The 16,200-nt window shown below is 40.6% G+C and overlaps 1 protein-coding gene and 1 pseudogene across 1 annotated transcript; one reads left to right on the plus strand and one right to left on the minus strand.

Annotated features, from left to right (window-relative positions):
- Nucleotides 1–1,346: 1,346 nt before the first annotated feature.
- Nucleotides 1,347–1,803, minus strand: LOC127687920 (UPF0547 protein C16orf87 homolog; annotated as a pseudogene).
- Nucleotides 1,804–7,954: 6,151 nt separating this feature from the next.
- On the plus strand, nucleotides 7,955–13,315 carry Fscb (fibrous sheath CABYR binding protein). Its single transcript, XM_052186728.1, has 4 exons — nucleotides 7,955–9,379; nucleotides 9,665–9,904; nucleotides 11,093–11,596; nucleotides 12,287–13,315. Exons 1-4 carry the CDS (start codon nucleotides 7,955–7,957, stop codon nucleotides 13,313–13,315), a joined length of 3,198 nt encoding a protein of 1,065 aa, XP_052042688.1.
- Nucleotides 13,316–16,200: the final 2,885 nt, after the last annotated feature.

Below are 16,200 nucleotides of genomic sequence, written 5' to 3' on the forward strand. Positions count from 1 at the left end.
ACTGTGCTGAAGAATGAGTAGTCTCTCAGGGCCACATCCCTGCAGAAAACTGACTTTTCTCAGAAGTGATCAATTGCCAACAGCCCTTCAGCTATGAGTGAGTGGGAGGGATTTCCTAAGCCCCCTAGTGAGTTCATATACACAATGGTTCCTGCAGGCCCACCAGGACAGGTTGTTTCAATGCAGGTTTCTGGTTAATATATACACTTTCCTACAGAACTGTAAAGTCTGTGAGAGAAGCAAACCACATTGTTTTGTTTGGTTGGATTTCCCTCATACCTAAAATATCATTGGAATATATTGAGGCTAAAGCTATTTCCTGAGGAACCTATTATTCCCACAAGTCAAGTTTCAAGAAAGTATAATTGCTGGAGAATGATGAACTTTAGAAATCTTTTTTTTCCACCTTTAATATTAAGGTTTATTTTTTCCTGGATGAAGTAACAGTTTAAATAATTACTAGAATTATGTATAAATGAATATTCATTCAGACAAAACATCATTGTTCACAAGTAGCTAAGAAATATTTTGCAATTTATGTAATAAGTATATCTGTGTTTAGGTTAACAAGTACCATCTTGATAACAGAAAAGTTTTTTAAAACCAATAAATAAACATTCAAGAAAACAAGCTGTTTATATCTGAACTATAATACTGCCTTAAGTGCTTTTCTTCATATAGCACCCAAATTTCCAAACTGTCTAGAAAGTTTCTGAAAAATATAACTTCTACCTTTAATCATTAAAATAGCACCCAAGAAAGAGGTCAATTGAAGACAGAATTTATAATCTATATTCGTAATTCTCCATTCAATAAAGTATCAATTACCAATTTATTAAAAGTCAGTGGATCGTATATATGCAATCTGTTAATGGTGAAAGTCTGAAATACATACAGTTACAAGTCACTCTCCTGACAGGACTTACGATGCTGCAGCTCTGGCTGCAGCTCTGGTGCGCCCCTGAAAACTACCACGCTCTTCAGCCGCTCCAGCCTGTGTATTTCCACTGACACACCTCCCCCTTCAATCTGTAAATAACCATCCAGTTTCTGGGCCTTTTTTGGTAGTTTTATTTGTTTTTGTTTTTTTTTTTTTGTTTTTTGTTTTTTTTTTTTTTGTAAATTAGTAACATCCCAACACAAAACACTGATAATAATCCTTGGTAAACAAGGATATCTAGCAAAGTCTAATGCACAGGTTTGCTCCCACAGGGCGGCCACAGACTAGAAAACAGAAAAGAGACAGTCAATGGTCCTCATTCACTCCATCTGAGAGCTCCTCAGAGTCCACTGCTGTCTGAGAATTTGCTGATGTAATCCTGAATAAAGTGGCATCGGATTTTGAAGACAAATATCAGAGAATAAGTCTTTGATTGATAATTTTTCCATTTATTTCTGCCAAAGCAACTGAAAACTCGAAAGCCTTCTCATCAGAGAGGTTAGCATAGATGTTGATTTCCTTTTCCTGTTTTTCCTCTCTCCGTCATGTTTTTTTGGCGGATGAATTTTTAGGTCTTCCTCATCTGATATGATCTGAATGGCTATTGCTTCGAATCTCTTTCTGTTTTCTAAATCTTTATTTACTGTAGAATTTATCTTCTCTCTTTTAACTCTCTCTGTTCACCTCCTCTTGGCCTCATGCTTGTTTTCTATAGACGGCGGTAATTTCTCTGAATGTTTTGCATTTAGTAGCTTTCTACTAATAAATATGTAACCACAGGGAGGTGATTTACATGCAACAGGACTCTGTTGGTCGCACTCGGGGCACGATTTGGTGGCCATCTTCACGTTCTTGGCAGACATGCTCCCGTCCTGAGCAGCTGTGGAAACTGCAGAATCCTTAGCTCGGCTGCTCCACACAGCACGCCCTCACCCTAGCCACGCCGAACATTAGAAATCTTATTTGATGTGTGAATATTTTACATTTTAAAGAATATAGTAGGTGTTTTGATGAATATATGCACCGTTTTACCTTAATTAATATATTTATAACCATATGTAATTATGTGCTTTTGTGTATTAAGCTTAAAAATTTACTTTCTTAACAATTTCAAATATATAACACATTATGTTGGTGATAGTCAGGCTCTTATACATGGAATCCCTAAAACATAGAAACATTTGTAATTTTATTTATTTATGATGCATTAAAGAAAACTTTGGTAAAATATTTATTTTCCTTCTTTTTATTAAAAATAAAATATTTTCTTTTTTAATAAATCCTGACTACAGTTTTCATGTAATTTTTAAATTTTCAGAGAAGATACTATATCAATTCAACTCTACTAAAGTGCAAAACTATTCATCATAGAACCCTTAGTTTAAGGTTATTATGCTTAAACTAAATCTCTATTTTGTATTGATGTTACATTGATTTATATTTTAGAAGTAAACTGATTTGTTATGCATTTATTGGTCACTTGTTTTCATATATAATATTGTTTCACTGATTTAGGTCTCCTATTGTCTCTTTCATTACATTTCTAAAGTGCTCTGGACATTAACAATTTGTATGTGATAGTTTGGCTTAATTTTATAGTTTCTCTTGATATCTTAATTTACTTTTAGGCACACAGAGATGTAAATTTTATACCTTCTGACCTTACCATACACTGATCCTGGAACATATTTCAAGCCTTATCTTATCTTATCTATTCAGTTAGAAACAAAGCATTATTATCTATCACAGTTTATATGTTAGTTATTAATATCAACCATTTTTGATACTTATAAATTATTGCATTTAAACTCATTAAAATTCTAAATGAATGAAATACTATTCAGAAAATTTATTTTTGGTAAAATTAAGTACAAATCATCTGGTGGAAGTCTCTCAGAAAATCCCTCTAGTTCTTTGATTCTAGGACTATGTCAGTCACATATGGTATCAAATTCTTGTCAGTTCTTAGTCCAAAACAAAAGCCCCAGGTATTCAACTTGATAAGAAGGCACGGCAGTTGTTATAAGTATGAGGCCATGAAAGCGTCCTGCATTAGTTACGAATGTCTCCCACAGGAATTACCAAAAACTGGCTTTCAACCACACAAATTTAGTTTCTCACATTCCTGGAAGGCTACAAATACCAAAATGGTTGGTGGCAGAACTAGATTGTCTCCTAGGAGACCACTCCTCCTGTATTCTAATACGTTCAGACATCCCCAATTTTGTATTGTAAACTCTTTCTGCATCTGTCTTATGCTGTGTCTTCCTCCCAAAAGACTATATGTGTATATGTATATGTGTATGCGTATGTGTATGCTTATGTGTATGTGTGTTTGTATGTGTATGTGTATATGTGTATGTGTATATGTGTACACACACACACACACATTATATATATATATATATATATATATATATATATATAAAGACGGGATCTTAAAACCCAAAAGTAAACAAAGCTGGCTTTCTGCCTGGCTGTGTCTCTTAAGTGCTGGAATAACGGAGTATACCGTCATGGCACCGATCAACAGGCTACACCCACAGGTGCTAAGGACTAGGATTTCAATTTAATTTTGGAAGCACAGTTTATTAATAGATGTAAATCAAGTGAGAAGTTCTAAATCATGTGACATTACCAAGAAAGATAAATCTCTAAGCCTTAAAAAGAGAATAATGATGTTGCCACTTGAATTAACTGCAGAAATATGTGTAGGCCTTGACTTGTTAACCTTCTTGAGTTCTGAGGGTTTTATCCTGGGTATTCTTATGTTTTTGGCTAGTAGATATTCATTATCAAGTATATACCATGCATATCCTTTTGGGTATGAGTTAACTCACTCAGGATGGTATTTTTAGTTCCATCAATTTGCCTGCAAAACTCATGGTACCCTCGTTCTTAATAGCTGAGTAGAACTCCATTGTGTAAATGAACCACATTTTTTGTATCCATTCTTCTGTTGTGGGACATCTGGGTTGTTTCAAGCTTCTGAGTATACAAATAAGGCTGCTATGAACATAGTGGGTATGCCCCTGTGGCATGGTGGAGCATCTTTTGGGTCATATGCCCAAGAGTGGTATAGCTGGGTCTTCAGGGTAGATCTATTTCTGAGGAGCCTCTGGGTTGATTTCCAGAGCGGTTGTATCAGTTTACAATCCTACCAGCAATGGAGGAGCGCTCTTCTTTTTCACATCCTTGTCAACATGTATCGTCACCTGAGTTTTTGGTCTTAGCCATTCTGATTGGTGGTGTAAGGTGGAATATCAGGGTCATTTTAATTTGATCACTGATCACTAAGGACTTTGAACATTTAAGGAAATCCCCCCTCCATGCCAATGAGTTCAAGGCTCTTTTCCACTTTTTCTTCTATTAAATTTAGAAGCCCAAGCCCAAGCCTAAGCGAGTATGCCTCAATCCTACTTGGGAGGGAGAAGAAAACAATCATAGGGATGGGGAGGCAGAGGGAGGGAGGGACCTGGGTGGGAGAAGGGACAGGGAGGAGAAAAGGGAAACATGATCAAGTATTGGAGATGGGGAGAAGAACAGGACGGAAGCCTTGTGAACCAGCAAAAAGTATTGAAACAGGCAACCTCAGGAGGTGGGAGGTGGGGGAACCTTTGTAATGTATCAGAGAATAGTGAGGTGAGACTCTCAGAACTCAAAGGGGGGGAAATCTTAGATGAAATGCCCTACGGTGGGGAGAGGGAACTTGTAGTATCTACCTCCAGTAGAAAAACAGGTCATCAAGTGGAGGGATGGGGTTGCCATCCCACAGGCAAAGCATCTTACTCAGAATTGTTCCTGTCTGAAAGAACTTCAGGTACAAAAATGAAGAAGAGCCTGAGGGAAAGGAGGTCCAGTGATCAGCCCAAATTAGGATTCAGCTCAAGTTGAGGAGGCTTCAAGGTCTGATACTATCATATACTATGATATGGTGTGCTTACAGAGAGGAACCTAGCATGGATACCCTCAGAGAGGCCCAACAAGCAGCTGAAAGAGATACTTAACACCCAACCAATGGACAGAAGCTGGAGACCCTTGTGGTTGAATTAGGGAAAAGCTGGAAGAAGCTGAGGAGTAGGGCAACCCCATAGGAAGACCAGCAGTCTCAGTTAACCTGGACCCCTGAGATCTCTCAGACACTGAGCCACCAACCAAGCACCACACATGAACTAGTCTGAGGCCCTGCGACACATATATAGCAGAGGACTTCCTGGTGTGGCTTCTGTGAGAGAAGATCGGAAGTCTGGTGGGGTGGTGGTAGGTTCATCTTCTTGGAGATGGGGATGTGGGGGAGGAGGAATGGAATGAAGAACAGTCAGAGAGTGGACTGGGAAGGGGATAATGACTGGATGGTAAAAAAAAAACATTAAAGAATAAAAACAAACAAAAAAGAAATAGTGTGCAATTCTCAGAGAAGCTTCTTTCTGCAGCAGACAGAAACAGATGCAGAGAACTACAATCAGTCCTTGGAATGCATAGATCTAAATCGATGTCCTTCCCTTCATATATATAATCCTTCCCATCACAGCTTAGAAAACTCCATGGAAGAGAAGGAAGAAAGGGGATCCAGAGGGGATAGAGAATACCAGGAGATCAAGGCCCTCTGAATTAACTGAGCGAGACTCATAGGAACTCACAGAGACTGAAAGGAGCAAACACAAGGCTCACAGGGTCTAACCAGGTCCTGCACTGTATAATGTAGCTTTCAGCTTCATATTTTTATGGGACTCTTGAATGTGTGAATGAGTGTGTCTCTAATGCTTATGAATTTTCTTGTGCCCTTTTTCTTTAGTTGGGTTGCCTCCTCCAACCTTAATTTGATGGTTTTTGTTTTATCTTTTCAATCTGATTTTTTATGTTTTATTGTTATCTTTTTTAAATTTTCTATATTCTTTGTTTACATTCGAAAAGCTTTCCCCTTTCCCAGTCTCCTCCCCCAATATGCCCCATAAGTCCTCTTCTCTCCATCCATTCTCCTATCTTTCCCCCTCCATTTTCTCTGTCCTGGTACTCCCCTACAATGCTGGATATCTTTTAGAAGTCTTTTTTTCCTAATGAGAGACAGAAAGGGACTGGATCCAGAGGAGAGCAGAGGTGGCAGAGGAAATGGAAGGGATAAGATATGAGGAAACTATAATCAGGACATATTGTATGGGAAAAGATTCTATTTTCAATTTAAAAAATTAGAATGAGAAGATGTGCCTTGAACTGACTACAATCCTGTTTAGAATCTTAGGTAAAATCATTAATTGATTATGTTATGCATGATCATTCATGGCTGTGAACTTGATATTACTAGTAGAAATAAAGAATAAACAGATTATGATAGTTTAACCATAATTGGGTAAGGTAAAATTTTTAATGTATGTTTAGTTTTAATTGACATAGTAATTGTATGGGTCAAGTTTCAATCATATGTTGACATTTTAACATATGAATTTAATGTGTAATGATTAATATAATAGGCATCACAGATATTTATCATCTATTTGTGTTGGTAATATTCATTGATTAAGTTGTAATATTCAGACAGTCATTGTTAAGCATATGAATTTTCAGAGTTCTGGAGACTTGGAAGTCTAAGATAATCAGTGTGCCAGCCATAGTTGATCTGTGTCTATCTACTTTGTAGATTTTTTTTCTAGAAGTATCTAGAAGAACCTCGGGGTTTAGGCTTTAATTTATGAATTTGGAGGATGGTATAAGGACTTATCCATTAATACCTCTGTGTGCAAAATAGGATTATTTAATTGCTTTCATGTTGTCTAGAAGCAGTAAGGAACATTTTGAAATATTTGTAGACTAATGATTTAGTGAATGTTCAGTACTTTGACTCCTTGGAATTTATTTTAAAACTTTATCTTTTTATTATGATTTTGTTAGAGTGTTTTTGCATGTGTTTGACCAATCTATAGCTTGTAGTAGTATTGTGTTATACATGAGTAAGAGGTTCTCTCCATTTCTATCTCTATACAATATTCTTTGTTGCCATCTATGATATACTTCAGTGGCATTTCTCTTTTCCAACACTTCAGTACACATTTTTATTGATTAATTTTGTTATTTGAAAATTTCCTAAATGTATACAATATATTCTTAGTAGTCTCTCCTCTCCTCTTTCATTTTCCTTTCATTCCTGTAAAATGCCCTTAATGAAAGCAGTCCCATTCATTACCAGATAGATGACATTTTTCTCTTGTAGCATTCATTCCAACAAAATCTATAGAGAGAAACATTTTTAATCTGACATATATTTTGAATCAATAGCCTCACATTTGGAACACTATAGATGAAATTAAAGATACCTTATATTGTTCAAGACCAAAAGCATGAAATACCTTTTGGCAATAGAACACTGTGGTCACTCAAATTTAAAAGCAGAAGAATGGAGCTTCCATGGATATTGACTTCTGAATCATGAATCTTCTAAAGATTAGCAGCTTCTTTTCAAGTCCTATAAATGTATATTTATCAGAAATTCCTACAGATATGTCAATTCTAATAATTGAAAACCTGCTCTAGGATGCTGAGTTCTGTTTTATAATGTCCGGAAAATAACCAAGTTGCAAGCTCAAAAGACTTTAATAATTAGCAGCTTTCTTGAGATTAATTTGTTTTCCTTTTGGGAGAAACATGCTCCTTTCAACTAGATTTTTTAAAAAGTAGACACTTACTTTTTTCAGTGCTTGTGGGAATACAAGTTGAATACTGCTGGTAATATAACTTTCGGAACTTTGAAAAAAATTGGCTGTGATGTCACAAACCCTTGAGGAGAAACTTCTAAAAGTGAGATATGTCCTAACAGAAACATAAGAAGAAAGATGATGGATGAGTAAGGTGGGATCCAACAGGAGTGTAGTAAAGGATGGTATAATTTATGAATTATTTTTTCTTGAGCTCAATAAAAAAACTCAATGAAGGAAGGCAAAGGTGTAACCATCTAGTACATTTATGATTCTTAATGATTAATTGTTTGAAGACTGATCATTTTGGACATCATCAGTCATAGAAATGGAAGAAAGTGAGGAACCTGAACAGCCTATATCATTAGGGAGGCAGGAATATAGAAGGAGAAGACGACCCAGCCAACCGATGGTAGATAAGTCCCAGCAAACTGAAATAACAGAAAAAAAGAAAGCCATGGCTGCAGTACAACCTTCTGCTCCTAAAGCTACCCATAGTATTGGTAATATTCCTGGAAGTAAAGACAACTACTCTGGAAAAGAATATGAGTCTCTTAGACTGTCCTCTCAACTTCAGCAAACTTGGATGAAGAGAAAGCATGGTCAAGAAATGACTGACAAATCTTTTCAGACAGACACTTCTGTGGAAGACAAAGTTTTATTCATTGATAAAACACTTACACTTGAAGAAAACACAGCTGGTGTTGGAGAAACAGCTCCTGAATTGCCACAGAGTATTCCAGAAGTAGAGATTCCAACAGGCAGACCCACCAGTCATTTAATAGACAGATCACAGCAGACCAGCTGTACTGGTGACTGGAGTCTGATAAACATTTGCCCGAAAGATAAAGTGGACAAAGAACAACAGACCTACTTCAGTGAGTTAGAATTTACTATCAGGTCTATGGCAGGTAGCTCCCCGACTAAGTCAAAGGAAGAAACAATGCCCATTGCACAAGAAGGTTCTTTGGTTGAAATAAATGGTTCTCTCAAAATAGAGGTAGTGTCAACTGAAAATATCCCTGAGGCCATGATGTCTTTCACTGAAGGTGAGATTTCTGGTGAATTACAGGCTCTACCAGCTGATGACACAACAGGTAAAGCAGAGCGCTTTACAGAGCAGACCCCTGTCCAAGCATCATCTCCAGCTGAAGAGACCTCTGCAGCTGAGATAGCCACTACAACTGCAAAAGACATTGTAGACATACAGGCTCCACCAGCTGATGAGTTTTCTTCTATAGAGCCCCCTGCTGACATTAGTCTTCCATTAGTGCAAGGGGCTCTTTCAGACAAGTCTTCTGAGCAACAGTATCCCCAAGGAACTGAAGTGGCTCCTTCAGAACTTCCTGTTGAAGATATGGTTCCCCCCACAGAAGAGGTGCTTGAGAAAGTTCAGTCTTCAGCAATTGACACTATGCTTGAAGACTCAGGTAGAACAGAGTCTACTACTGCTGAAGAGACAACTGGTGAAGTTCAGCCTCTGTCTGAAGAGTCTTCTAAAGATGTACCTGCTGAAGTTCATTTACCAATAGTTGCAGGCTCTGCAGAAATTGTTATTGTAATAGATAAGAAATTTGCTATTGATGAAGTCTTTGAAGATGATCAGCCTCCAATAATTGAGGAAGTCTCTGCAAATGAGTTTACTGCAGAAGTTCAGCCTCCATCAGCAGAGGATGCTTCTGAAGAAGTGGCTCCTTCAGAAGTTCTTCCTCCACCAACTGAACAGGGCACTCTAGAAGACATGACTGCAGAAGTTCTATCTCCAACTGAGGAGGGCCCTGTGGACATTCTACCTCCACCAGCTGAGGAGAGACCTGAAGAAGTTCCACCTCCAACAACTGAAGAGGAGTCTGCAGAAGTTCCACCTCCAACAACTGAAGAGAGACCTTCAGAAGTTCCACCTCCGTCAGCTGAGGAGGGACCTGAAGAAGTTATACCTTCACTAACTGAAGGGGAGCCTGCAGAAGTTCCACCTCCACCAACTGAAGAGGGGCCTGTAGATGTTCCACCTCTACTAACTGAAGAGGGCCCTGCAGAGGTTCCACCTCCACCAGCTGAGGAGGGCCCAATAGAAGTTTCACCTCTACCAACTGAGGAGGGCCCTGCAGAAGTTCCACCTTCAGCAACTGAAGAGGGCCCTGCAGAAGTTTCACCTTCAGCAACTGAAGAGGGTCCTGCAGAAGTACTTCCTCCACCAGTTGAGGAGAGCCCTGCAGAAGTTCCACCTCCTCTAACTGAAGAGGGCCCTGCAGAAGTTCCACCTGCACCAGCTGAGGAGGCCCCTACAGAAGTACCACCTTCACTGGCTGAGGAGGGCTTTGCAGAAGTTCCACCTCCACCAACTGTGGAAGGACCTGAAGAAGTTCCACCTCCAGCAACTGAGGAGGGCCCTACAGATCTTCCATCTGCAGCAACTGAAGAGCATCCTGTAGAAGGTCAGACCTCAGCAACTGCAGAGGTCCCTGAAGAAGTTCAACCTCGAGCAGCTGCAGAAGGCCATGCAGAAGTTCTACCTCCACCAGGTGAGGAGGGCCCTGTAGAAGTTCTACCTCCAGCAACTGCAGAGGGCCCTGAAGAAGTGAAACCTCCAACAACTACAGAAGGTCATGCAGAAGTTCTACCTCCACCAACTGAGGAGATCCCTGCAGATGTTCCACTTCCACCAAATGAGGAGGCACCTGCAGAAGTTCCACCTCCAGCAACTGAGGAGGGCCCCACAGAAGTTCTGCCTCCAGCAGCTGAAGAGGCCCTTGCAGAAGTCCCAACTTCAGCAACTGAGGAGGCCCCTACAGAAGTTATACCTCCAGCAACTGAGAAGGCCCTTGCAGAAGTCTCACCTCCACTAGAAGAGGAGGGGCCTGCTGAAGTTCCACCACCGCCATCTGAGGAGAGACCTGAAGAAGTTCAAACTCCAGCAACTAAAGAGGTCCCTGAAGAAGTTCAACCTCCAATGACTGAGAAGGGCCATGTAGAAGTCCCACCTCCACCATCTGAGGAGGCCCCTGCAGAAGTTCCACCTCCACTAGCTGAGGAGACCCCTACAGAAGTCCCACCTCCACCAGCTGAGGAGGGCCCTGCAGAAGTTCCACCTCCACTAGCTGAGGAGACCCCTGCAGGAGTTCTATCTCCACCAGCTGAGGAGGCCCCTGCAGAAGTCTCTCCTCCACCAGCTGAGGAGACCCCTGCAGAAGTTCTGTCTCCACCAGCTGAAAAGCCCCCTGCAGAAGTTCTATCTCCACCAGCTGAGAAAGCCCCTGCAGAAGTTCAACCTCTACCATCTGAGGAGGGCCCTGCAGAAGTTCAACCTCCACCATCTGAGAAGGGCCTTGCAGAAGTTCAACCTTCAGCAGCTGAAGAGGTCCCTGGAGAAGTTCAACCTCCAGTGACTGAGGAAGGCCTTGCAGAAGTCCCACTTCCACCAGCTGAGGAGGCCCCTGCAGAAGTTCTACCTCCACCAGCTGAGGAGGCCCCTGCAGAAGTTCTACCTCCACCAGCTGAGGAGGCCCCTGCAGAAGTTCTACCTCCACCAGCTGAGGAGACCTCTGCAGAAGTGCCACCTCCACCAGCTGAGGAGGGCCCTGCAGAAGTGCCACCTCCAGTAACTGAGGAAGCCCCTGCAGATGTCCCACCTCCACCAGCTGAGGAGGCCCCTGCAGAAGTGCCACCTCCACCAGCTGAGGAGGGCCCTTCAGAAGTGCCACCTCCAGTAACTGAGGAAGCCCCTGCAGATGTCCCACCTCCACCAGCTGAGGAGGCCCCTGCAGAAGTTCTACCTCCACCAGCTGAAGAGGGCCCTGCAGAAGTGCCACCTCCAGTAACTGAGGAAGCCCCTGCAGATGTCCCACCTCCACCAGCTGAGGAGGCCCCTGCAGAAGTTCTACCTCCACCAGCTGAGGAGGCCGCTGCAGAAGTGCCACCTCCACCAGCTGAGGAGGGCCCTGCAGAAGTGCCACCTCCAGTAACTGAGGAAGCCCCCGCAGATGTCCCACCTCCAACAGCTGAGGAGACCCCTGCAGAAGCTCTACCTCTACCAGCTGAGAAGGCCCCTGCAGAAGTGCAACCTCCACCATCTGAGGAGGGCCCTGCAGAAGTTCAACTTCCAGCAGCTGAAGCAATCCCTGAAGAAGTTCAACCTCTAGTAACTGAGGAAGGCCTTGCAGAAGTCCCACCTCCACCAGCTGAGGAGGCCTCTGCAGATGTCCCACCTCCACCAGCTGAGGAGGTCCCTGTAGAAATCCCAATTCCACCAGCTGAGAAGGCCCCTGAAGAAGTTCCACCTCCAGCAACTGAGGAGAACCCAGTAGAAGTTCCACCTCCACCAGCTGAGGAGACCCCTGCAGAAGTTCTATCTCCATCAGCTGAAGAAGCCCCAGTAGAAGTTCTACCTCTACCAGCTGAGGAGGACCTTGCAGAAGTCCCACCTCCACCAGTTGAGGAGGATCTTGCAGAAGTTCCACCTCCATCAGCTGAGGAGGCCTCTGTAGAAGTTCCACCTCTACCAGCTGAAGAGGGTTCTGCAGAAGTTCCACCTCCAGCAACTGAGGAGAGCCCTGCAGAAGTTTCACCTCCACCAATTGAAGAGGGTCCTGCCTCTGCAGAAGTCCAACCTCCACAAGCTGAGAAGGACCCTTCAGAAGGTCTACCTCCACCAACTGAGGAGAGCCCTGCACAAGAAGTCCCCACAGAGGTTCAGCATCCACAAGCTAAGAAAAGTCCTGCAGAGGTCATACCTTTATCAGGTGAGTCCCCTGCTGAACAGGCTTCTGCAGAAGTTCAGCCTCCATCCTTTGAGAAGACTCCTTTAGAAAGTATTCCTCTAGAAGAAGTTGTGATTCCACAAGCTGAGGAGGTCCCTTTAGATGATTTATCAGTTGAAGTGCAACCTCTGCCAGCTGAGGAGGACATTGCAGTAGGTGTCCCAGCTGAAGTTCAGACTCTTCCAGCTGATGAATACCCTGTAGGAGAGGACACGGTTGAAGTCCAGCCTTCATCATTTGAGGCTGCTCCAAGAGAAGAAAACCACGTTGAAGCTCAGCTTCCAGCAGCTGAGGCAGATACTGCAGAAGCTTCTGCAGTTCATCCTTCATTAGCTCCTACAGATGAGGCTCCTACAGAAATTCAGGTTCTACAAATTGAGGATACTCCCACCGAAGTGGCACCAGTTGAAGATCAGCCTCTACCAGCTGAGGAGGTCTTTCCAAAAGTGGTCCCAGAAGAAGAAGCCTCTGCAGCTGAAGTTAGGTCTCCTTTATCTGAGGGGATTCCTGCAGAAGAAACCATTGTGGAAATACAATTGACATTTGTTGAAGAGAGCCCTAAAAAAGCTTCTGTTGATGTTCAACCTCAACCACCTGAGACCCCTGTAGAAGAGTCTCCTGTTGTTGAACAGCCTTTAAAAACTGATGTGGTTACTATGCAAGAGTTTCCTGTAGAAAATATGCCTGCTGAAGATCCACTTCCACCTTCACAACAAACCCCTGCCGATCAGGTTCTACTAAAAGAACATCGATTGTCCCAGGTAGCAGACACCTCAGAGAAAGAATTAGAGTCTACTACTTTGACAGGTGATAAAAAGCCTGAAGGAACAGATTCTGTTCCTGAAGATGTGTCTGGGCCTAAGGATGATCAGATTTCCACTTTCAAAATAGAAGGTACCATTAAAATAGAGTTAAAGAGCTCCACTTCCTGAGCTATAGTCAGGTGTAAACTTAAACTAATAATTAAATTGGATTCTAGAAGGTCATTCTTTAGAAAATGAGATGTTATCTGAAAGAACTCTTATGAGTAGATTAAAGTAAAAGGATCCACAAGACTGAGCATGCAGGTTGGACAATGAATAAAAGCAGTCACAATATAAAAGTCCCTTGTGTTATGTTCCTTCACATCTATATAGCATGTAAAATAACTACTTTAAAATGAAGTGAATTTATGGTTGTCATTATTACTTAAAATATATATTAATTTTTGTAGTACACCCATGGACAGTTCTAAATCTCTCTCTCTCTCTCTCTCTCTCTCTCTCTCTCTCTCTCTCTCTCTCTCTCTCTCTCTCTCTCTCACACGCACACACACACACACACACACACACACACATGCACACACACATATGCAGGAGAAATTACAGTTTCTTTCTTGAAGATGTCATTTCCTTTAAATGCCTTGAGTTTTGTTTGCACATATAAAATTACATGGTAGGGTTTTTTTTCTGGTTTTGATTCATCCTATCTTTTATTATCTTTCCATTGACTCCTTCTGAGATAAGAATTGGTTTTATACAGTCACTGTGGAAGTCAGTGTGTATAACTCAGGAAGCTCAAAACAAATCTAAGGTATTACTCAGGTGCACCACTCTTTTGCATATGCCCAAAGGACTCAACTTCCTATTCCACATGAGTATACTCAGCCTTATTCATTCATTGGTATCTGATTTACAAAAACAAGGAAATCAAAACATCCTAAATGACCCTCAGCTAATTAATGGATAGTGAAGATATGGTTCACATACACTATGGAATACCCTTCAGCTGTAAAGACAAATGGAATTATGAAATCTGTAATTAAATGGATAGAATTTTAGAAAAGACCATAGTGAATGATGTAACTCAGACCCAGAGAGCCAAATATCACATTTTATCTCAACTGAGGCACCAAGATTGAAATCTTCAGCTATGAGTATATATCCGAGGATAACTTCAGAAGCTATGAAAGCATGAATGGACGTTGTTAGAAGGTAGGGTTTGGAATAATAGGTTTTAAGTGGTTTTTAGACTAAAGGAGGGACTCTCATTAGTGGAATGGGAAATAAATATATATAAAATGAGGTAGGAGTGTAAACTAACAGTATATATATATATATATATATATATATATATATGAAAACATATATATGAAAACATATATATATATGAAAACATATATATGAAAAAAATATATGTATATATACATATATATATATATATATATATATATATATATGAAAATATAAGGAATCATACCATTAACTATACAACTAAAAATATTCTATGTCACGTGGGTAAATGGAAATATCTTATCTGGGTTGTTGGTGTCTCCCCTCCTCCCAGAGCCAAACAACCATTTATTAAAGACACACAACACCAGGCATGAAAAACTTCTTTTCAGCTGTTAGATTGTTGTTCAAGAGACTCCAGCTAATAAACATACCAGCTATTGCTATTGATCCTAAAGTTGGAAGGTAAGTTCCAATTGTGAAGACAGAATAAAATTCAAATACAGGATCCAGAGACCCTTGAACTGAAAATGATCTGAAAACTTCCTCCCTTCAGACTAGCTTTTAGAGTCATGATACTTCCAAATAAAGAAAACTGTCCCGTCCAACTATGTCACCTATGAACTAAGATAATGACGGAAATGGTAGGATAAACTGAGTGTGCAGTAGTGATATGCATAGATTAGCAGGAACCAACTGTTTCCTATTTGTCCTTAAGAGCTGCTCTACAAGAAGGAAATCATATCTGGTACTGTAGCTAATTCTCTGGGGCTAGTGAAGTCCATGGGTCTTGGAGGAGAACAGGTAACCACTACTTTACTAACCCACCACAATTTTCAAGGACATTGTAAATATTTTTCTTCATACTCATAGAAAAGTATAGTCCTTAGCCACCATCAAGAAAACTCCTCTTTGTAAAAGACTGATACCACTACAGAAAATAATAATCAACCAAAATGTGGTTATAGAGCCTGGCACCAAATAACACATCTTAAATAAAAGGCCTACACTTAAGGTTCATGTGAGATTGTATCACCTAGAAATGGCAGCGTGCATACCCTTAAAGTCTCACCAATATGACCTGAGATGAACAAGAAACATATCAATAAGCCTGCTAATAAGGGAGAGCTCAGGAGTCCTCAATCCTAGACAAAGAGGGACAGGCAACTAAGGAATTCTGAGAGCAGGAAAAAATAGTTTACGACAGGAAAGAGCACACTTGTTTATCCAATACTAGATGATCATCCATGAAAACAACTAATGTACAGATGAGCAGATTGGACCTTTTCATTTAGAAATAAATATCTATATGTATGTAAGTAATTAATGAAAAAAAGAGGCCATGGATTTGGAGAGACCTATGGGAGGCCTTGAAGGGAGAAAAGAGGTAAATGATGTTATATTTTAATCCAGTAAATAATTTTAAAATGCACTAGGTAGATCTTCTAGTAAAAATTGCATAAAGCAAAATCTTTATTAGTGATTTTGTGGGGAATTGTTCTGAATTTTACTATTAGCTTAGAAGCTTAATATAGGTTTTCTATTGAAGACCTTTTTTTCTGATTTTGAAAGTTGCTTTCTATTTCTAGTTGCCTGACGATTTACTCAGTAGAAATTGATGTTCAATTTGGGTAAATATGAGTCTAGTGAGATGATACATGCTTTTGATTTAAGATGTGCTAAGGATTTTGTGTTTTTTTAATGTTTTTATATTTTTGAGTGTCTGTGTGTAAGTGTCTGCTGAGAGAACAAGAGGGTATCAGATATTTTGGCATACAGGTAGGTGTGTGCAGCTTTATGAGAGTGCTAAAGTCAAACTCAGGTCT

The sequence above is a fragment of the Apodemus sylvaticus genome, chromosome 6, assembly GCF_947179515.1.
Source record: "Apodemus sylvaticus chromosome 6, mApoSyl1.1, whole genome shotgun sequence".
In the NCBI taxonomy this organism is placed as follows: Eukaryota; Metazoa; Chordata; class Mammalia; order Rodentia; family Muridae; genus Apodemus; species Apodemus sylvaticus.

What these genes read in the sequence shown, in the direction of transcription:
- Fscb (XM_052186728.1), top strand. Translation starts at nt 7,955, where the DNA reads ATGGAAGAAAGTGAGGAACCTGAACAGCCTATATCATTAGGGAGGCAG. An exon ending in TAGAAGACATGACTGCAGAA is followed by an intron (nt 9,380 to 9,664) that starts GTTCTATCTCCA and finishes GGCCCTGCAGAG; the next exon opens with GTTCCACCTCCACCAGCTGA. An exon ending in CACCTGCACCAGCTGAGGAG is followed by an intron (nt 9,905 to 11,092) that starts GCCCCTACAGAA and finishes CCAGCTGAGGAG; the next exon opens with GCCCCTGCAGAAGTTCTACC.